The sequence below is a fragment of the Eschrichtius robustus genome, chromosome 14 (genome assembly GCF_028021215.1).
Source record: "Eschrichtius robustus isolate mEscRob2 chromosome 14, mEscRob2.pri, whole genome shotgun sequence".
Lineage (NCBI taxonomy): Eukaryota > Metazoa > Chordata > Mammalia > Artiodactyla > Eschrichtiidae > Eschrichtius > Eschrichtius robustus.
Window position 1 is genome coordinate 40925976 of NC_090837.1, and position 18244 is coordinate 40944219.

At 46.1% G+C, this 18244-nt stretch overlaps 1 protein-coding gene and 1 long non-coding RNA gene across 3 annotated transcripts in view; one reads left to right on the forward strand and one right to left on the reverse strand.

The window, feature by feature from the left end:
- The window catches only part of LAMA3 (laminin subunit alpha 3), a 244295-nt gene extending 229482 nt beyond the window's left edge, over nt 1–14813 (forward strand). For both annotated transcript variants that reach the window (XM_068563499.1, XM_068563500.1), the window contains 8 exons: nt 940–1109; nt 5093–5276; nt 7513–7653; nt 9840–9999; nt 10115–10245; nt 12046–12139; nt 13366–13485; nt 14244–14813. In XM_068563499.1, the coding sequence (XP_068419600.1) occupies nt 940–1109; nt 5093–5276; nt 7513–7653; nt 9840–9999; nt 10115–10245; nt 12046–12139; nt 13366–13485; nt 14244–14389 (1146 nt within the window). In that variant the 3' untranslated portion in view covers nt 14390–14813. The remainder of the gene's footprint in view (nt 1–939; nt 1110–5092; nt 5277–7512; nt 7654–9839; nt 10000–10114; nt 10246–12045; nt 12140–13365; nt 13486–14243) is intronic.
- LOC137776814 (uncharacterized) lies at nt 407–17525 on the reverse strand. Its single transcript, XR_011076327.1, has 4 exons — nt 17240–17525; nt 4340–4406; nt 2760–2840; nt 407–766 (listed from the first exon to the last, which is right to left on the reverse strand). It is a non-coding gene; the product is annotated as an uncharacterized lncRNA (long non-coding RNA).
- Nucleotides 17526–18244: the final 719 nt, after the last annotated feature.

Below are 18244 nucleotides of genomic sequence, written 5' to 3' on the forward strand. Positions count from 1 at the left end.
AAGGGACAGCTTGAGGATGGGTGTGCTGCAGGCCTGGCCCCGCGGGACTGGTCTCTGCTTCCCCACAGCCATCCTGGCTCCATCCCACACAGTTCGGGGCTACGGACAGGACGTTTCCTCACCAGAAGCACAGATCTGTGGCTTTCTCTCTCCTCTGGAAGGAAACGGTTCTCAGAGGCCCCGCCCCCTGACCACCTCTTAAGGCTCATTGGCCAGGAGGGTGTCACATGCTCGTTCCTGAACCAATCCCCAGCAGGGAGAATTCCCATCACTGGCTTCCATGAATGGAGAGCCCCACTGAGCCCTGAGCCCCATGGGAGGGACTGTGGACCCCTCATCAAAATCTGGGCTTTGCAGCAGAGAAAAGAGGGGGAAGGGCTGGAGAGTCTCAGTTCCTTCCAACAACTTTTCTAGTCTCATTTGATGTTTATTATGCTTGTTTTTCTGCATTAAAACTCATTCCTGTTAAAAAGTTGAAAGCATCCAGGTCAGGACAGACTTCTGTGTGGGGGTCAACTCTGAGGATAGTGGGGTCAGGCTGTGGTCCCCTCCTGTTCTCTGGGTTCTTTCACGGCCCTGCTGCTAAAGCCCAAGTGAATGGCCTGGAGGGGAGATGGCAGATTGGCGGCTCCAGGTCCACTGGCTGGCTGTGTGGGCCTCAGTGCTGCTGGCCATCTGCTGGTCCTCTTGAGGGACACTGTGGTTCTTCCAAAGCTCCGCGGAGGAGAGGTGTTCTGGGTATCCACTGGTCCCACGTATAGCAGACCTGTGTAGGATGGGAATAACATGCATCCTCCCCAAAGATGAATTCATCTCTATTGAATTCAGCTCTTAGGATCAAAAGTCAAAACTGAGCAAGGCACTTAGCAAGACAGGCATTTTCCAACTCTTCCCCCTGATAATCAGCTGTCCTGATTTTTTTGTTCCTCTCCCACACAGCCACTGCGTGACATACCAGCCGCCTCCCCAAGGAGCTTGAAGGTGAGGGGAGACGCCCAGTCTTGCCCACCACTTCCAGAGGCCCAGGCCAGCCGCGGAGCCCTCAGGTTTGGGGACAGTCCCACCAGCCACTTGCTATTCATGCTTCCCCAGGAGTCGCTGAAACCCAGGTATTATTTCATTTTCCTGCCCCAAGCCAGCTCAGAATCTGATTCTACCCTAGGGCAGGCTAGCCGGCACGACAGCAGGCACCTGCCACCAATGAAGGGGGCACTACCACGTTTGCGAGAAGGGGTGCCGGCCTACCTGAGACAGAGAGCCTGGTGGCCCGAGCCTGCTTCCTCCCCGCAACTGGGAGGCACCCGTGACACGTGCTGCTCAGAGGCTGAAACGATCAGCTCGGCTCTGGTTTAGAATTGACGGTGTTCTAAAAATAAGGCTGATATTTCTTTCCAAAAGTGCTGTTTATTTCTATGATAAATCACCTTTCTTCTCCTGCATTCTACAGTTAGAGGAATATCATTCTTTTAGGAAGACTCAGTGCCAGATCCATCATTTTTAGAGAATACATTTGGATTTTTTGTGCTAACAAGTTGCATCTCTTTTGGGGAGGAGGGAATGAGCAGAGATATTAATTCTGTCAGAAAAAAAAAGTAGGAAAACAAGGCTTGTCATTTTCACGTGATTCGAAGGAGACATAAATAAAAAGGTGCCCAAAATTCCTTTACGACTTCTCTACAGAGGCAGAGTGGCCCAGGGGTCCAAAAGACCTGGCTTTAAGACCTTGGCTTTCAATCCACCCACTCAGCCACTTGCTGGCTGCGTGACCTCAGGCCACAGGCCAGTTCAGGTCCTGGGGATGCAGAGGTCAAGATGGGATCAGATGTGCAAGAGAGTTATTATTCCTGTGCAGAATAAAAGGGGGAGAGCAGAAGCTGGCAAGGAGAGCCTTCAGCTGAGACACAGGCCTGAGGCCTGTGAAAGGAGAGGGGAAGGCAGGCGTGGGTGGGACGAGCGTCAGACAGCAGGAAAGCTCCAAGGGACTCAGGCAGGCCGGTGGGCATCACAAGCAAAGATCACCCCATAGCAGAGTCCAGTGTTGGGCACGATGGCCCGGCTCTAGTTCTGCCGCTGAGCTCGGTGCTTGGCTGGGGGTCACCTGTGTGCCATTCTGGTTCTGAGAGCGTGGCAGCTGCGGGCTGCCAGGCCGCCATGCCCCCGCCGCAGGGTCTCCTGAAGGGAACTCTGAGTGGCAGCTCCACGGCCGCCGCAGGCTGCTGTTCAACTTTTCTAAGCCTCAGCTTCCTCTCCATAAACTTGGCATAATTGTGCCTGACTCACATGTTTTTGCAAATTGCTACACCTCTTCGAACCTCAATTTCCTCATCAGTTAAGTGGGGTTGATAATGTTTCCCTTGCAGGGAGGAGAGGTCATTGCTTGTAAGGAGCTGGCCCTTGGAGGCACGCTCAGTAAGCAAGTGCGTGATTCACAGGCAGGTGTGAAGGCCGGAAAGGGGAGGGGCCGAGTTCTAAAGGAGACCCTCGGCCAGCTGCTGGCAACTCCAGTAGACCCATGGAAATTCGGGGGATCCCTGATTTGCCAAAACTGTGCTAGTCAGAGACAGACAGATGGCAGAAGCGGTGACCCTCTCAGCCCCTCCCGGGGCTGTTCCACTCCGCATCACTGCTCTGTTGGTCAAGCTGACCGTAATGACAACAGTCTCCCTGCAGATGCTGCCCACGCTGTCCTCTTCCCGGCCTCCCCACCCACCGGCCCCCCTGCCTCTGCCCTCCCCCTCCCTCCGTGGCCCCTTTCTTACATCTTCTCTCTCAGCACATTCACTGTGGTGAGTTATCCGGCTTCTTCTGATGATTCGACCCCAGCATCTTCCTGTCCAACACTGAATTATATATAATAAATGGAAAAAGTAACATTCTTAAAGGAAAGCGGGAAAAAAATAATCCTTAGTAAATATAATTTAAAAATTATTTTAGTCCCCAGTATTGTAGCAATCAGAGTATATTTTCAGGATGTTGCAGGATTTGGACTATTCTATTATTCTCATTCTGGTTTCTATTCTGGAAACTTTTGGCATCTCCTGTAAAACCCTGTACCACTATTTTAACCTCTTGGTGAATGTATAAAAATGCTACTTTGCTCTCTGCCTTTCCCTCCTATCCTCCAGCAATAAAGACTCATAGCTACAGTGTCATATGCCAGGATTTGAAGCTACTGATGTCATTTTTGGGTGTTAGTCAGTTAGTCTTTTCTGAAAGAAAATTGCTTGAAGAAATAATTCTGGAAAGCAAATGTCAAGTCTAATAACCAAGCCCACATACGTAAAGTACATTCATTCTGTAGCAAGTTCTACTATCCTCCTTAAATTGGCTAACCCTTGTTCTCCAAACCTCCGCACTAATACACAGCTACACCAAGAGAAATACTGAGCCGTGTCACCATTGGGTTGGTTTAATTTCACAAATATAGATTTCTTTTGCATTCTGAAGAACTATAGCCTCAAGGAAACTTGCAGATCTGAAGAATGAAAGTGCATGTCCGTGTTTGCTCAGCCTCACAGTATTAAAAAGCAAAGAGATGTAACAGTGTAATTATTTCTTCCACTTCCTGATTCTGCCTCCGCATTTTCCATTTGCCAGCATTTTCCATTTGCCATTTAATTCAATTCAGTAACTATTTCTTGAGGGCCTCCTGTGTATCATGCACTGGGTATACAGCTTTAAGCAGGATAGACCCTGTTCCTGCCCTCAGTCTGGTGTGCACTTGGACACAAACCACAAGGAATGGGTGATGACCGCCGTTTTTTTTTTTTCTTTTTTTGGCTGCGCTACATGGCACGTGGAAACTTAGTTCCCCAACCAGGGATGGAACCCATGCCCGCTGCAGTGGTAGCGCAGCGTCTTAACCACTGGACCACCAGGGAAGTCCCTGATGATAGCCTATTGACACCCATATCTCCCATTACCTTTTCCCAGTACACTTTTAGGCACCCCCTCAGGGCACCTACACACCACAAACCACTCAAAGAATGAACCATCCATCACTGCGTTCCCAGTACCCACCATGGTGCCTTGTACATATGACCCATTCATTAAATATTTGTTGAATGAACGAATAAATGGATGGATGGATGGATGGATGTGAGTTTGCATAGAAAGTAAAGCTTGCTTAACCACACGTACCTATGATATGTAACCATCATGCAAAGGAATATTAACTTTCACTCTCTGCTTTTACTGCATGATGCTTGCTTAATTCCTGTTCCACCATAGACGAGGTATTAAGGTCCGAGAAACGTTAAGGGTAGGTGGGAGAAGGGTAGGTGGATCTGGACTTCTGTGCCACTGTGTTAAATATGTCTTACGGGAAGAAAATGCTTACCTGATGCTTAAATCAAATCCTTGTTATTCAAGTTGTCCCCCGACTTCTCCTCACAACTTTCCTCTCCCTGCATGTATACAAAGTAGAAAGCATATTCACTGGGTTTAACAATCAAGGCTGCTCGGTGAAATAAGCCATTTGCAAAAAGACAAACACTGTGTGATTCCACTTCTATGAAGCACCTAGAATAGTTAAATTGATAGAGACAGAAAGCAGAATGGTGGTTACCAGGCGCTGGGGGGAGGAGAGAATGCAGAGTTGTTGTTTCATGTGTAGAGAGTTTCAGTTTTGCAAGGTGAAAAGAGTTCCAGAGATTGGCTGCACAACAATGTGAAGGTACTTAACACTACTGAACTGTACTCTTAAAAATGGTTAAGATGGTAAACTTTATGTTTGGTATATTTTTACCATAATTTTCTAAAATGTAGATTTTTTTTTTTTAAAGTAAGGCATCTTCCTTCTTGCCATGTGCTGGGACTTAATGCCACTAGCTGAGTTTGTCATAAAACTTCCTCTTATTTCCCAATATGGTAAGGAAATTATACAACAAAACTTTTACCAGTTGAAATACAATGGCTTTTAAAAACTCCCAAAGAGACGGGTCGTTTAATCAATCAGTGCCTTAGTTTATTCATTTAAATAATGAGGTTGTAGGGTTTTGCTTCTCACTGTCTCTCCCAGCTTTGGAGATTTGAAGAAACACTAAAAACCTCTTATTTTCCTTCTTCGCCTTTTGCTTTCTTTTCCCCACAGGTCACAGTTTGCCGTGGACTTGCAGACAACGGCGTCCAGAGGGCTCGTGTTTTACACAGGCACTAAGAACTCCTTTATGGCTCTTTACCTTTCGAAAGGACGTCTGGTCTTTGCACTGGGAGCAGGAGGGAAACAACTGAAGCTCAAAAGCAAAGAGAAGTGCAGTGACGGGAAGTGGCACACGGTGAGAGCTGGGGCTGCCCTAGAACCTCTGCTGGGGCCAAGTTCACTGCCGAGTAGCTGAAGACGGGAGTCTCAGCGTTCTTCCCGGCAAGAGGGCACAAGCACTGGGAGAGCTCATGTGGTCAGAGGCACCGAGCGCCCCAGCACCTCAGCCCCAGAGACTCCTGCACGTGCCATGTGTGGATGTCATCCTAAATGCCAAGACGGGCTTTCCTCCCTGCTTCTTTACCCGCCACCCCCAACCCCCCATGCACCTCCCTGGGCTGCACCACTCCCCTTGCCTATTCCCACCCTTTGCTCCCTGGACCATTTCTCTCCTTCAGGACAGTTTCCAGTCTCCAGGCCCCCTGTGAGTCTGGAATGCCTTCTCTGTAGCCCAGGTGTAAGCACCCACATCCCTAGCATCTCAGCTCTTGCCTGAAGGCGTCCCAGGGTTAAAGAAATACAGTTTAAGGCGAGAAGGGACCTATGTATTTTTTTTTCTGACGAGGGAATTTGAACTCAGAAAACTTAAGTGACTTGACAAGTTACACTCACTCAGTCATTCAACAAATATGTAATAAGCTGCCATCCTGGAGCACATAAACAAAAAAATCCCCAATATAATGTCAGCTACTGCTTTGAGAAAACACTAAAGCAAGGTAAGGAAGTGGCCGAGTAGGGAGACTGTTTCAAATAGGGCAGTAAAAGAAGGCCTCCTCCAAAAGATGACAATCATATAAAGTTATAGGAAGGATTTCCAGGCAGAAGGAACAGCAAGTACAAAGACCCTAAGTTAGGAATTAGCTGAATGAACAGAACAGAAAGGATAAGAAGTGGGATTCAAGAGTGAGGCAGGGGGACTTCCCTGGTGGCACAGTGGTTAAGAATCTACCTGCCAATGCAGGGGACACGGGTTCGAGCCCTGGTCCAGGAAGATCCCACATGCTGTGGAGCAACTAAGCCCGTGCACCACAACTACTGAGACTGTGTTCTAGAGCCCGCGAGCCACCACTACTGAAGCTCATACGCCTAGAGCCCATGCTCTGCAACAAGAGAAGCCACCGCAATGAGAAGCCAGTGCACTGCAATCAAGAGTAGCCCCCACTCGCCACAACTAGAGAAAGCCCATGCACAGCAACGAAGACCCAACGCAGCCAAAAATAAATAAATAAATAAAATAAATAAAAAAAGAGTGAGGCAGGCCCAGGTCATTAAGCATTGAAGGCCAAGGTGAGGATTTGGGATTTTATTCTGAGTCTCTCTGAAGCTTTTAGAGAGCCTTAGAGAAGCTTTTAGAGAAGCTAAAAAAGGAGCGTTACACAAACAGATTGATATTTTCAAAACCCTCTTTAGCTAAAGTGTCTAAAAGGGAGTAAAAATAGAAGTAAGTAGACAGATGGATGCTATTGCCTTTGGTTCAAGAGGCTGAGGTAGAGGGGGAGAGAGTAGACCACCCAGGATGTGTTCTAAAGGCAGAGCCAAGAGGGTTGGCTGATGGAAAGAGAGGAGTCAACATCAAGTCCTGTGATTTTGGGCCAGTGATTGGGTCAATAGTGGAACCTTTGCTGAGAGGGAGAAGATGGGCAGGAGGTGGGTGTTGCTGGGCAAGAATGGGAACTCTGTTGTCAACATCCTGCGGTTGAGCTGCCTATCAGACATTCAAGCCCAGGTGTCAGTAGACAGTAGAGGCCAGAGGTCACAGCTGGGCATCTACACTGGGGAGTCATTAGTGAATAGTCTCGTAGCCATGAGGTGGCAGAGTTCACACCAGAGCCCAGGGATCCTGACTTCTAGCAAAGAGTTTAAAATGCTTGATCCTCTTGTTGGAAGAGGAGTAGCCATTGGCCCCTTGCTCCAGGACCCCTGCTCAGAGGAGCATGTGACCTTCTCCCGTCTCAGCTCTGCACACTCCCTTCCTTCCTCTCTGTTGCATGGATGTATGTTCATTTATGATCCTTTGGTTCTCCAGTTATTTAGCTTTTGTATAAGTTTCCAGGCACTTACGTATTTTTGTTCACTTTTGAGAAATCTTTTTTTTAGTTCATGTTTTAAGCTCACTCTGTTTAATATCTGACATAATCTCACAAAATGATGATGATGGTGGTGACAATACTATGGGGAAAACTCTCTGATTTTTCAAAGCTACTTGAAGGGACAGAAAAACTTAAAAAAAAAATTTCCTGTGACCACTAATAAACTACAATGCCTGTTGTCAAAGGTAAGAATACGATTAACTTATTTTCTTTATCCTTAAGGTGGCATTTGGGCAAGATGGAGAAAGGGGGCGCTTGGTTGTGGATGGTCTGAGGGCCCGGGCGGGAAGTTTGCCCGGAAATTCCACCGTCAGCCTCAGAGCACCCGTTTACCTGGGATCGTCTCCATCAGGGAAACCAAAGGTAAATAGTTATGCTTCAGAGCCACAGATAAGAACACGTCACCCTATAAGCTTTATAGTTATACCATATATTCAAGGATATCAAAATACTTTAAATTATTTTAATAACTGAATCTGTATTTTAATGTTATTTGGTGACTAAAATAAAATTATCTCAAGAACCAAACTTGGGGAAAATTTGGGCTAAGGAGAAAGTCACAAGTCTGTCTGTCCCCAAGAAGGAAGGGTGCGTACCAGGATTTGTCAGGTTCAAAGGCTCCAATGGGGCCGTGGCCCCAGGGTGGCGTTCTGTGGGTGCCCTCCCCCTGTCTTCTCCACATGGCCAGAGTGCTCACTGCACCTGATTACTTGGGGTGGCTGAACCCCCCCGTCACTCTTCTCCCAGATTTGCCTTTTTTGCCCACAAAGTGAAGATGGCCCGTCAACAGCTCCGGCCCAGGAACTGTCCTCCTCCAAATGTGCTGCCAGGCGCTGAGCCCCTCCTGCCCCTTCCCACTCCACTGGTGCCCATTCTGGTGTGATGTGTGCTAGCAGCTCGGGGGAAGGGCCGAGACTCAAATCTGAGCCAGAAATGGACGTAATCAAAGCAGGTCACTTCTGCCAGCGTGGATTCTAGGCGGTCAGGCTAACCTGGCCTTGACCTTGGTGTCTCCACAGGGCTCAGCCTGGCCCACTTGAGTTCTGCACTGTGGTTTGGGCCAAAGCCCCAGCAAGTCGAAGTACTGTTTTACTTTGTTGTATATAATAACTTTTATATATGTATCATAAATAATATATAACATAATATAGTATATGTATTATGGTATCTAATACATATATAACGTATAACATATTAATAATTGCTAAAGAGGATACTCAATGTTTGCTTTTCTGCAACCTCTGTACCTTTTTCCCTCTCAGAGAAATCACAGGATGGGGTAGTGATTCAGGGGCACAATTTGGGTGCTCTTTTGACTCGGGTAAATCACACTCAACATCCTAAAATCTGAGACAATCAGTAGCACCCCATTTACAACATCCTTTACAAGCAAGGTCCTATTCGCAGCCTTCCTTCAACCTGAGGGTGCAAACCACTGGAATACCCTCCTCCATATCCTTTCAAAGGGTGGGCAACATCCAATCAACCAGTGGCTGCCTCCAAATACCAAAACGTACAGCCAGTCTTTGGTGATTCCGTGTTAGGTTATGGCCTGAACTGGAGAGCCTGAGCGTGGTGTCAGATACAGACTCTTTGTTATACGTGATGGCAAATCTGAAGAAACTAACATTTCTTAGGGGCCCCAATCAGTACTTTGTTGTTGACGCTGACACCACATGCATCTATAATACCACTAGATTCCCTTAAAATTATCATGTCTTGCATCCGTCGTGTAGGATTCCACAGTCCTAAAGGCATTTACTCCATAAGACAGTAGAGGGATTTTATTCAGTGATTTATTAACTTTTTTGAGAATTTCATGAAAGTTATAGCCCCTTTCTCCAGGAAAATACACAGACATCTGGTATATAATTTAAGGGGTCAGAGAACCCCAGAAGCTCATCCCTGAGCCCCAGGTGAGGAGCCCTTGTTTCAGGCCAGCTTTAGGCAGCCATGGGGGCTCCACACAAGCCCCCTGATCCCGCACCCTGTGTCTGATCTTAACCCTGAGGCATTCGTGATTTGTTGATGGTGCACTGGGCCCAACAGTGTGGGGAGCTTTTTTACACTTCATTATTTTAGGAATGTTTTGGCCTCTTTTTTCAGCCAGCCACCCTGCATTAAGCTATCACACAGGCTCATGAAACCCTAAGAAGTATTTTGTACCTGCAAAGAGACGGTGAGATCTGTGAACAGCAAGGTGGAAATTTTCCCTGTTGCAGCTCGGACTGTGGCCCAGGGTCAAGTCACCCTCTGTATTCTTGTTTCCACACTAGGTAGCCATCTCCACTGCCCCTGCCCCTGCCCTTGGTTTGGTGGCACCTTCAAACTTCGACCACCCACCAAGCACCTGGTATCTGGGTTTTTCGGCACCGTGGAGGGAGCCAAAATGGAGCCAGTCAAGCCCACCTGACTCTTGGAAGCAGGATGGATGAATCCCCCTCCTTCCTCCTTTTTTGGACAACTGCCCCTGCCCTTAACCTTGGCTGCACATGGATTTCTGGGAGTTGTGGGAAATACAGTTTGCTTTCTCTTCTGCTTGGTTGCAGACCCTCCCCCAAAACAGCTTTGTGGGGTGCCTGAGGAACTTTCAGTTGGATTTGAAACCCCTGGACACCGCTTCTGCAAGCTTTGGGGTGTCTCCCTGCTTGGATGGCTCTTTGGAGAAAGGCATCTATTTTTCTCAAGAAGGAGGTCATGTCATTCTAGGTAAGGAGCAGTTTGGAAGACTTTATATCTTTATAGCTTTGATTCTGAAGAACTCTTATCGTTTTTTTGGAATTATGATGTTTAAACTATTATGTGTTTATTTTTGTTTTGAAAGCTAACTCCGTGCTTTTGGGGCCAGAATTTAAGCTTGTTTTCAGCATTCGCCCGAGAAGTCTCACTGGAATTCTAATTCACATCGGAAGTCAACCCGGGGAGCACTTATGTGTTTATATGGAGTCAGGAAAGGTGTGTAGCTGTCGGATGACATGGGAAGGGTGTGTGAATTTATATTAGAACCAGATTCCACTTCTGGAGACCATGGTAGGTAGAGTTATGGTAGAGAGTAGAATCCAATCTTGTATTTAAGAGGCCTGACTTCAGGGCTAACTTACCCTTTTCCTTAAGTAATTTGGTCATCATGTTTTCTGTTCTTCATCTTTAAAATTGGGCAAATTCAAACAAGCTGGGCTGAATTCCAGCTCCACCACTTATTTATAGGGCCCTCGGGAAGTTACCTAACCTCTCTCAGACTCAATTTCTTTATCTTTAAAATGTGGAGAATGAGGCTTATATTTAAGGGCTTTTGTCAAGAGAAGAGAAGCTGCCATATACTCAATAAATGTTCATTTTTCTCACCTCCCCTTCACCCTTGTCACACCTCTACTTTTATTCATAAGGGCAGCACCAGAATTCATGGGATGGATTTTCTCACCAGCCATCTACACCATGTCACACCCATGCCCATGCCCCGCATCTGCTGGTTCAGTTTCAGATTCCCCTTATCCTCTCTACACAGCTCACCAAGCCCTTCTGGTCCCTGCAGCCAAGCTGGCCACAGGGTCTCCACCCAGCCTTCCTTTAGCTTTTCATGGCTCCCTTCTTCAGCCATGTGCTTTTGCTGCTCCGTCTTTCCCATTGCTCACAGGCCTACTCAATACCTTATGTTCGCCACCCACTTTTAATCTCTTTCCTTTTCAAAACAATCTCTTTCAAACCAAATCCTTCCAGGAAGCCTCTCTTAGTTAAGGCCTTAAAGCAAAGATTGATAATATAGCATTTTCTTTTACCTTCATCTTTCCAGTTTATTGAATGTGAGGGAGAACTCTCAGAATAAAATACAGTAGTCAAAACTCTTGGACACTTTTTATTTAAGTTACAGCTTTAAGTCTGAGCAGGCCTCTTGCGGGCCCGAGAAGCAAGGAACTACGCTTAACGGTGGTTCAGACAAAGCTGGCTTTTCAGGGGAGGGGTTGGGGAGCATCTTTGGTGAGAGCTTCTGGATAGGAAATAATCCCCCCAAAACGAAATCAAGACCTGATAACCTTCCTAACAGCCGTGACACTGTTTAGCTTGAAAATTGCCTGAGAAAAGGCTGCACTGTCTGCTTACATGCAAATTAGATGTAAATTATTTATCAACATGCTTATTTTAGTCCTCTCATTTCATTGACCTTGATTCAGGCCCTGGAGAATCCTGGCCCAGAGTGGGAATGCGGGATTCTGCACAACAGCACGTTGAGTGCCTGACCCCTGACACGTGCCCAGTGCAAACTCAGTCAGTTAGCTTGCTGAATTCCTTGGACGAGAACCCTCTTTAAGTCCTGCGTTCGTGGAATTATTATAATTGGCTGCCCCTTGCAGCCGGGTGTAGGCCTCAGCCAATGTTTTTGCCTTCCAAATTGTACACGTCCTCCTAAACAGAGCTACTGTCACATGCTAATAACTAAGGCAGATCTTCGATGCTAATCAGTAACCTTTGAGTCGGGCCTGATGGGACCGGGGTAGGGAGTCAGTGGGAAAGGCTCCTTACCTTTGGCAGTAACTTCAGGCCAGGCCCTGGGTTTGCAGCTCGCTTGCCTGGAAAGGGGTGCAACAGAGAGATTCTTGCAAAGCCTTAGTCCCTTTATGGTCACTTGGTGTGGGAGGGTGTACCCATATTTCAAGTGCTCCTGGGCGGTCAGGGTGCAAGGGCTGGGAAGGGAAGATGGCAGGAAGTGGGCTCCACCTGCCTTTCTGAAGGAAATAGGAAAATGCATGTGTGTTCCAGGTCACGGCCTCTGTGAGCAGTGAGGCAGGTGAGATCCTGACATCGGTCACACCAAAGCAATCTCTGTGTGACGGACAGTGGCACTCAGTGACAGGTATGACGTCCAGTAGCCTATTGTTCACAGACTGAAACAGTCTCCCTTTCCATCTGGACTCGAACATCCCAAACGCTCCCTCAGTTCATCCATCCATTAGTGTCTGACCAGGGTCAGCCCACCAGGTTAAGGTGCTGGGAACATGTCTATTCTCAACTCCAGTTGTATTTATGTAATTCATGGCTCCAGTTCTCCATAACACACTGAGTTTTTTTTGGAACCCAGCAAACTGATAAGCTATGTTTGTTTTCAAGGTAGCATAACATTGTGATTGAGATTTTGGCTCTGAAGTCAAAGAACAGAGGTCAGGTCTCAGTTCCAGCCCTGTGAGACCTTGGGCAAGCTACTTAATTTCTCTTTGTCTTCAGTTTTCTCATCTGTACAATGGAAGTAAAAATAGTGTACACCTCCCAGGGTTGTGAAAATTAATGGGATAATGCATGTGAAGTGCTTAGCAGGGTCCAATATGTACTAAGTGCTCAGTAAATGTTTGCTCTTACTATCGGTAAAGTTCATTGTTGGGTTATTTTTTTCAACAACATTTAATATTAATGCCAACGATTTAGACAAACCACTTGACGGGGAACAGGCATAACCTCTCAAGTCGAATCTGCTATTTTATGAATAACTTGAGCATACAAGTTTGGAGATACATTAACCTGTATTGGCTAAAATATCTTTTGTTAAAAGTAGCTGCCTCTTGGCTAATTTGAAAGCTAACTGCATTGCAGTTGGTTAAGATTGTTGACGCCGGAGGAGTTTTATTTGGAGAGTCAAAAGCCACTGTCTTTGGAGTCCGTTTTCAGCAGTCAGTCAGTGTCTTCTTGGAAAGAACCAGAGATCATGTGAAATAAGCACTGGCCTCTGGAGACAGGAAACCAGGGCTTGAATCCCAACTTGTTTAATTTCTAACCAAGCCATGTTGCCAAGCTCCTCAGTGATTGAGGGTCACAGTCTCTTATCTGAGAAACGAGAGCGATGATATCTTCCTCACAGATTCATTTTAAGGATTAGATTCTGTAATATATGTGGAAGCACCTAAACAGCACCTGGTGGGGAGAAATTCGTTGAATTTGTGTTTAGGTTGGTGGAATTCCTGCGAGCCGCGCTCCCTCGGGTCCGACAGGAGTGAGTGAGAAAGAAGCCAGTAATGATGCATGGTGTAGACACTATACAGTGGGCAGGGCTCTCAGGTGATAGACCTGACCTGCTTTCTTTCCCTGCAGTCACCATAAAACAGCACATCCTGCACCTGAAACTGGACGCAGACTATAGTTCCACCGCTGGACGGCACCCCGTCCCCACTGCCCGCACGCAGGAGCACCTGCACATTGGAGGTGTCCCAGGTAACCCCTGTGCTGACTTCTACACCCCTGTTGTCCCACGTCAACTCTTAACATCTCCATCTTAACCCGTGGGTGGGGGCATCACATTTGTTGGGTTATCAGCAGGGCAGCCGTTGGCTGGACCGTGTAGACAGTGAGACTCTTTCTCCAGCTTGTGGGGGAACCCGACTGCCAGCCACAGAACGTTTCCCAGCAGCCCAGGCCACGTGGCTGCCGCTTTCTCATGTCCCAAGCCTATCATTTATAAGCCTCTCCTAAGAGGCTGCATGCACCTAGAAGCCTGATATCACAAAGAATCAGAAAAGGGCCTGAGAAACTGGTCTCTCCCCTCCAGGCACTTAGTTTTGGTGACTTAATTAAGCTTTGTGGAGCCAGAATGGGGGAATCAGGCAGGGTGAGATGGAGTCAAGTTCAAGACTGGAATTTTGCCTGGAAAGAGCCTTGTCAGCCTTCGTTGTTTCATGTGCCTCCAAATGGTCTGGTGGTTAATTTTATGGGTCTTCCATGACCCATGAAAAGCACTAGAGTTCAGAGTCATTATCTATTGGTTAGGGCTGTGGAATCTCCTCCTCTGAAGGACGTGCAGAGTAGCCTTGTGGCTGACCTTTCACAGCAGGGGGTGTGCTGGGTGCCTGCTTAAAGCAGGAGAGGACTGAGAGCCCAGGTCCCTTTAGCTCTAATAAGACCGTTTCTTAACGGGAGTGCGTTCACTTGACAGTATGAATGAGCTGTCAAATGCCTCTCCTTTTGTCTTGCAGCTCATTTGAAAACCCTGAAGCTTCCCTCGTGGAAATCCTTTTTTGGCTGCCTGAAGAATATTCAAGTCAACCACATTCCTGTCCCTGTCACTGAAGCCGCAGAAGTTCGGGGGACTGTCAGTCTGAATGGCTGTCCTGACCACTAACACAAACCTATCACAAGGCAAGGAAGTTCACCTCGGGAAGCACTGATTACCCAACGCCCCTCCCTCTCCCCTCTCAGGGTCGTTCTTGACTTAAGACACCATCCCGATGGGTTTATTAGCAAATCTCATTTTTAATTCCAACCACACATACCCATCATTTTGGCATTCAGCGCTACGTACATATTTTACATAAAAATCCCATTTCTTGAAGAGGATGAACAAATCCTTACATGCTTCTGGTAATATCATTTTCCACTAAAAGTTTGATGTCTTTTAAAGAACATTATTTTCCACTTGTTAAAAAAAATAAGTATCTTTCGAAGCACTTTAAAAATACAAAAATTTTACATGTGTTAAGATGTTATTTATGGGTTTAAATAAATGCAGTGTACTCTTCAAATTATGATGTTTTATTAACATAAAACGATTGGCTTGCTGGTCATTTTTTACTGTATTAATTCTTCAGCACCTGTTCAATGTGCTATGTACAACGCAGTTTTCTACAAATAATTACCAAGCACATGCTGGTGAGGTACTGTGTGTGCTCAATGTTGGATCTACAGTCAAGGAATATGCAATCCAAACGGGGAGACACATACTATTCATAAAATAGTAAGTAACAAACTGAATAAATGAACCTGTAACTCCACTTGGCTTCCCACGTACAGTCTGCTACCAACCAAGTCTAGATTATGATTATCAATTCCTTGAGGGCAAAAACTGTCTCGTAGAGGAGCTGAGATGGATGTACTGTATATACTATAATTAAAGCTTTGCATGAGAAGCTAACAGAAGTCATTGGGAAGTAGGAATCTAGTTTTATCTACAAAATAATGAACCGTGTACTAGACCAATATTATTACCCAGCACCACTCTCACTAACAAAGAAGGCTATGCAAGCACTTCTGTATCTCCTACATAGTATTTGCTCATCAGGATTAAAACAATTCTAAAATTTGGATATAGTAATCCTATGTGGTATCCTTACAGCTACCTGCCCTCCACCTCTGAAACTGAGGCACGTTCCCTTCAAGCCAGTGCTCTTTTATGACCCTCACGCTGCAGTCCCGTGGGCATGCTTTCTACCTGCCATACCTATGCAAACATGAACCGTTCTCCTGGAGAGGTAGCAAGGTCCCCATCACAGGAGGTATTCAACAGAGGCTGGCTGGTGGGCTTTAGGGATGCTATGCTGGGTCAGAGGTTGAATTTCATGACCTTAAGTCATGTGCTTTCCAAAAACATTGATTTTCAAATGAAAATTCAACCAGGTGATGACCACCGAGACCCTGAGTCTGCGTGAAGAACATCCATTTCACCTGCCTTTGGCAGGTCTACACTAAATGGCTGATTCTCTCTTCTGGGTTCCTGGTGTTGACTTAAGTGAATCTACAAAGTTATTCATTAGTACTTCCCGGACTCATTTTAAAGGGGCAGTTAAGTCTTCATTAATACCACTGCTCTTCCCTCCATTTTGTGGTAGCTGAAAGAGCAGCTGTCCATCTGCATTTGCTGAATATAATCCCAGCCACCAGAAGGCAGCAGAGGGTGTCACAGATGGAGTTAGAGACCCAGAGCCCTCAGCTTGGCTCTTCTCAGACTGTAAATGTCTGTTCTCTGAAAGGAATGCTACAGCCCCTCACCTGGACCATCACGGGAATTACGTGTAAACCGGGAAGTGCATATAAATATCATCGCTATTATCTTCCTCCTGGCTCACAGCCTGTCACAAATTGGACTGACCTTGGGGTGAGAGCCTTAGGGGTCAGCAGGATCACCGGTGGTTGGCCTTGACCTGTTCATGACGTCTCCACAGTTGGTGTCATTCTGGTTCAGGCGAGTGGGGCCTGGACTGTGAGAAAATCAACTCACATCTCCCGAGGTGACAGTCACTTCAGGGGCACCCAGTGACTATGGAGCAATCGTGTGCCTTCATGGGCTGCCTCCTTCACCTCTTGACCTCATTCCTCAGGATGTAGGGCTGTTGGGTTTTTGCCACACTCATGATAACCCCATGTCAGAGGACAGCGGCCCCGGGCAAGACATGCTGACCTTCCCATCCTCCCAGAAAGGAAGTCACCTCACTTCCCCACAGAGAACTCTGAGTCAGCGCCTTTCTCTCTCCCACCAACCCTGCCCAGTGCTGCCCTGCAAAGAACCCCAAACCCCAACTTCTGCCATTCCCACCACACTCACTGCCCTCTCTTCCAGCTCCCCAGTTCTCTTTTTACTAATTCCAACTTTGGGTGGGTCCATGCTAGCCCCAGAAAGGCCAGATTCTCTCTCAGGAATGAGAACTTAAAGCCAGCATATGAGTGGAACCATTTTCAAATAACATTATGATATTGAATACAAATGGTATAAATATTGGTTATAGAAAAATTATAAAATCACCCATAATCTCCTCACTCAGAATTCTATTTGAATTTGGTTATATGTCTGTTATTCGATTCTAAATGCATGTATATTTCCTTACAAAATGACAATTATACTGTAAATATTATTTTTTATGTTTTTTAAAACTATATGGTGTTTCCCAAGTCTTTGTGGAACATTCCATCAGATGAATTTATTGTAATATATTTAACCAACCTCCAATTATTAGGCAACTGGGTCGTTTCAAATTTTTGCAATTATAAGCAACACCAGAGTGAATAAGTCCTGGAATGTAAACTTACTTATTTTCTTAGGATAAATTCTTAGAAGTAAAACTACTAAGTCAAAATACATGAACCTTTTTATCTTTGTTGTTAGCTATTGTCAAATTGCTTCCTAAAAGGTTCTATCCCCTTACATTCAAATCTTTTTTTAACTGACTTTAGCCCCTGACATCACTAAATATAAACTCACCAAGATCAGCAGCTCATGGTCTTCAAAACAGGGAGCAGTGTTTGGATCAAGTCAGCTCACAGGGATCCACCATGCTCCAGGCTCATCTGAGCCAAATGCACACCACCTGGAAATGCAGGGGCAGCTGATGGGCTTTGATGGGTGATTCGGCAAGACGCCTTGAGGGAGGGAGCAGTTCAGTCCTTCCGGAAAGGAGCAAGGCACTCCTCGGAGGCTCGGAAGAGTGGAATGTGCTCCCTGAGCAGCCGCCAAACCTCAGCCTTAGCAGCTTCTTCCTCCTCCAGCTTGTAAGTTTGCTTTCTTTGTGATTGAAACGCTCCTAAGGATTTGCTCAGGCAAAATTTCCAGGGCAAAAGCTCAAGTACCCATCCCTCCCATCAACCTGTCCCCCAGTAGAAATCCAAAACAGGAACTCGTTTCTCTTAACATGAGTGATTATGGTAATAACAGGGGTGGTAGGTGACAGGTGTGTCATGTTTCCAGTTTCTTAATTTGCCAAACAATATAACTTAACTTCTCAGCATAAAAATTCTAGCATAATGTCCGCATGCCTTTGTATGAAAGGCAGAGACAGAATTGGAATATCCCTGTTAATCATTCTCAGAGTGAGAAACAATTATTCTCCCAGAGTAAAGGGCAGGGTCCTGAGATGATGAATACTATTTACTGAAAATGCTTTTTTTCTCCTTTGCTCATGAAGACTTCTATGACCCCAGAATGTAAAGTGTACCTTTCCATTGCCAGAAGGTTTTATTTCCCATAAATTTTGAATGTGTGGTTCATTTTGCTCTACATTTGAGTCCTTGATAAAATGAGACGTGGGAGTTTCAGGGGGGAAAGGCTGGAACTTTCAGTCTTCATGAATGCACATGATAGCACAGCACACACTTACTGATTAAACCACCCCTGGCTCAAAAGGCTTTTGCTAATTAATCAGTAACGAGTCGTTTCATACTCAGGGAGCATGCATTCCTGGACAGTTATAATGGAGCTGGGTGTCTGGTG